The sequence below is a fragment of the Fukomys damarensis genome, unplaced genomic scaffold, assembly GCF_012274545.1.
Source record: "Fukomys damarensis isolate Sample0158 unplaced genomic scaffold, DMR_v1.0_HiC HiC_scaffold_3, whole genome shotgun sequence".
Taxonomy (NCBI): domain Eukaryota; kingdom Metazoa; phylum Chordata; class Mammalia; order Rodentia; family Bathyergidae; genus Fukomys; species Fukomys damarensis.
The window spans coordinates 5459840-5461706 of record NW_022900915.1 but is presented as its reverse complement, the minus strand read 5'-3'; the positions used below and the strand labels follow the sequence as shown (position 1 = coordinate 5461706).

At 41.9% G+C, this 1867-nt stretch overlaps 1 protein-coding gene across 1 annotated transcript in view; it reads right to left on the bottom strand.

Moving 5' to 3' along the window:
- The window catches only part of Slc12a2 (solute carrier family 12 member 2), a 216102-nt gene that overhangs the window by 88097 nt on the left and 126138 nt on the right, over window positions 1-1867 (bottom strand). Inside the window, exon 3 of the mRNA XM_010627283.2 lies at window positions 1622-1864. Coding sequence (XP_010625585.2) covers window positions 1622-1864 — 243 coding nt within the window. The remainder of the gene's footprint in view (window positions 1-1621; window positions 1865-1867) is intronic.

Genomic DNA, 1867 nt, shown 5'->3' with positions numbered 1-1867 from the left:
CACACTACCTGTTGCATAAACAAAACCGAATATTTTACATACTGTATTCACCAAAAATTATAGGAATTAAGAGACTCTAAACTTTAAATAAGTTTGAATTTAAAGTTTAGAGTTTAACTTTGAAATTTCTGAAGGGCCAATATAAGAGCTAAATAGTAACTACATTAGCCAGTTTTCCAGGTGCTGAAAATGGCCTTTCACCTATATTGTACTTTGCTAGGCATCACGTACATCTGAGATATTCTTCAACTTAGCCTTTCTAAAATTTACAGGTGAATACAAATTGCTTTATTGCTAAACTATTTGGATTTGATGATCTCAGATAAATCTGAGACTCTTTAATATTTTTAATAGTAAAAATACTCAAAGAAAAGGAAATCACCAATTCCATGTTGCTTTAGTCCAGAAAGACTTGTTTTGAAAGATGGGGGGACAGATTTGAAAGAGCCTTCAGATGAATAAAATAACTATTTATGAATTGTTTTGTTTCTGGTATGATAAAATACCACAATGGGACAACAGAATAGTATTATCTAAAGCTAAATGATGTCAGGCTTTTAAACAATAAGCTGTAAGGGTCGGGAGCTATGCAATTATCTCAAACTGTGAGCTTTACTTTATCAAATATTGGGACAAGTATAGTCTTGTAATGAAATGACAATGAGATTAAATCACATCCCAAAAAATTCACACTTACAAGACTTAACAACTTTTTCACACTAGGATCATTTCAAACTCTACATTCATAAAATTCTATCAATGCAGTCATTATACTCTGGTTAAGGCAGACTTCAAGTAATCTCAACTCAAAAAAGTTAAATATTAATCTAGTATCAAAAGCATCAATTTTACCTAAAAAAATGATTTTGAACCCTGACGAAATAAGCCTTATGTGGCTATTAAAACAGAATTACTGAAGTCAGTATGAGTATATGGAGATGGTTTTCTGTTCAGAAGCTACAACGCCTTGTGCAAAGACCCCAAAAGGTCTTTAGAGACTTCTTCCACAGAGAAACCAATTTTCTTGCTTGACATAGCCCTTTCTCTAAAGATTTACCTTATAAAACGTGAACTTATGCCATGACAGGGAAAAGCATGTTCTAAGATTTAAGATTTCTACAATCCTTTGCATATTCAAGACCACAAAAAGTTGAGCTTTAATAATTCATAAACTACAAACACACCCTAGTAAGATTTTCCTCCACGGGATCCCCAGGGGTGTAGAGAAGCTGCATAGTACGATCTAAAAAGGACACAGATGTTAAGTGCTCTTCACCCTCTCCCGAGAGAGCTCCTCACCTAAACAGCCAGTACAATCCCTTCTCTGGGGCCACAAACAAAACACTGAGAGAGGTAACTGTCAAGCTTGGGGAGACAGCGCAAATACAACTAGAGGAAGACTGCAGTTGAGCGCAGCTTCTCCAGTATCGCGTAACCAGCCTAACCCGCTGCAAACTTTTTAGAGATTAAGTTACATTCCAGGGCAATTCCACCCTTGACAGCTGCCTCTGGAGATGCCAGCGAGTGGTGCGCGTCCACTCCCGCCGCCGCAGCCAGGAGAGCGGCCACATCCTCCGGTCGGCGTGCACTAGGATGAACTGGGGGCGGAGGGGGCGCTCACCTTTTCCAGCTCGTCGTGGAGCTCCGCCAGGCTGGGCCGGAGGAGCTTTTCGCCCAGCTGGGCAGCTGTGTGCCGGTAGTGGTCGATCCTGGGCACGGCGTCCATGGTGTTGTGGCCAAAGGTTCGCAGGTAGTAGGTGTTGGTGTGGGTGTCATAGTAGTAGTGCTGGTGGTGCCCGCTGCCGCCGCCGCCCGAGTGCAGGCTGCTGCCCTCGCTCAGCACCGTGTCCCCGCCGGTCTCTGGCTG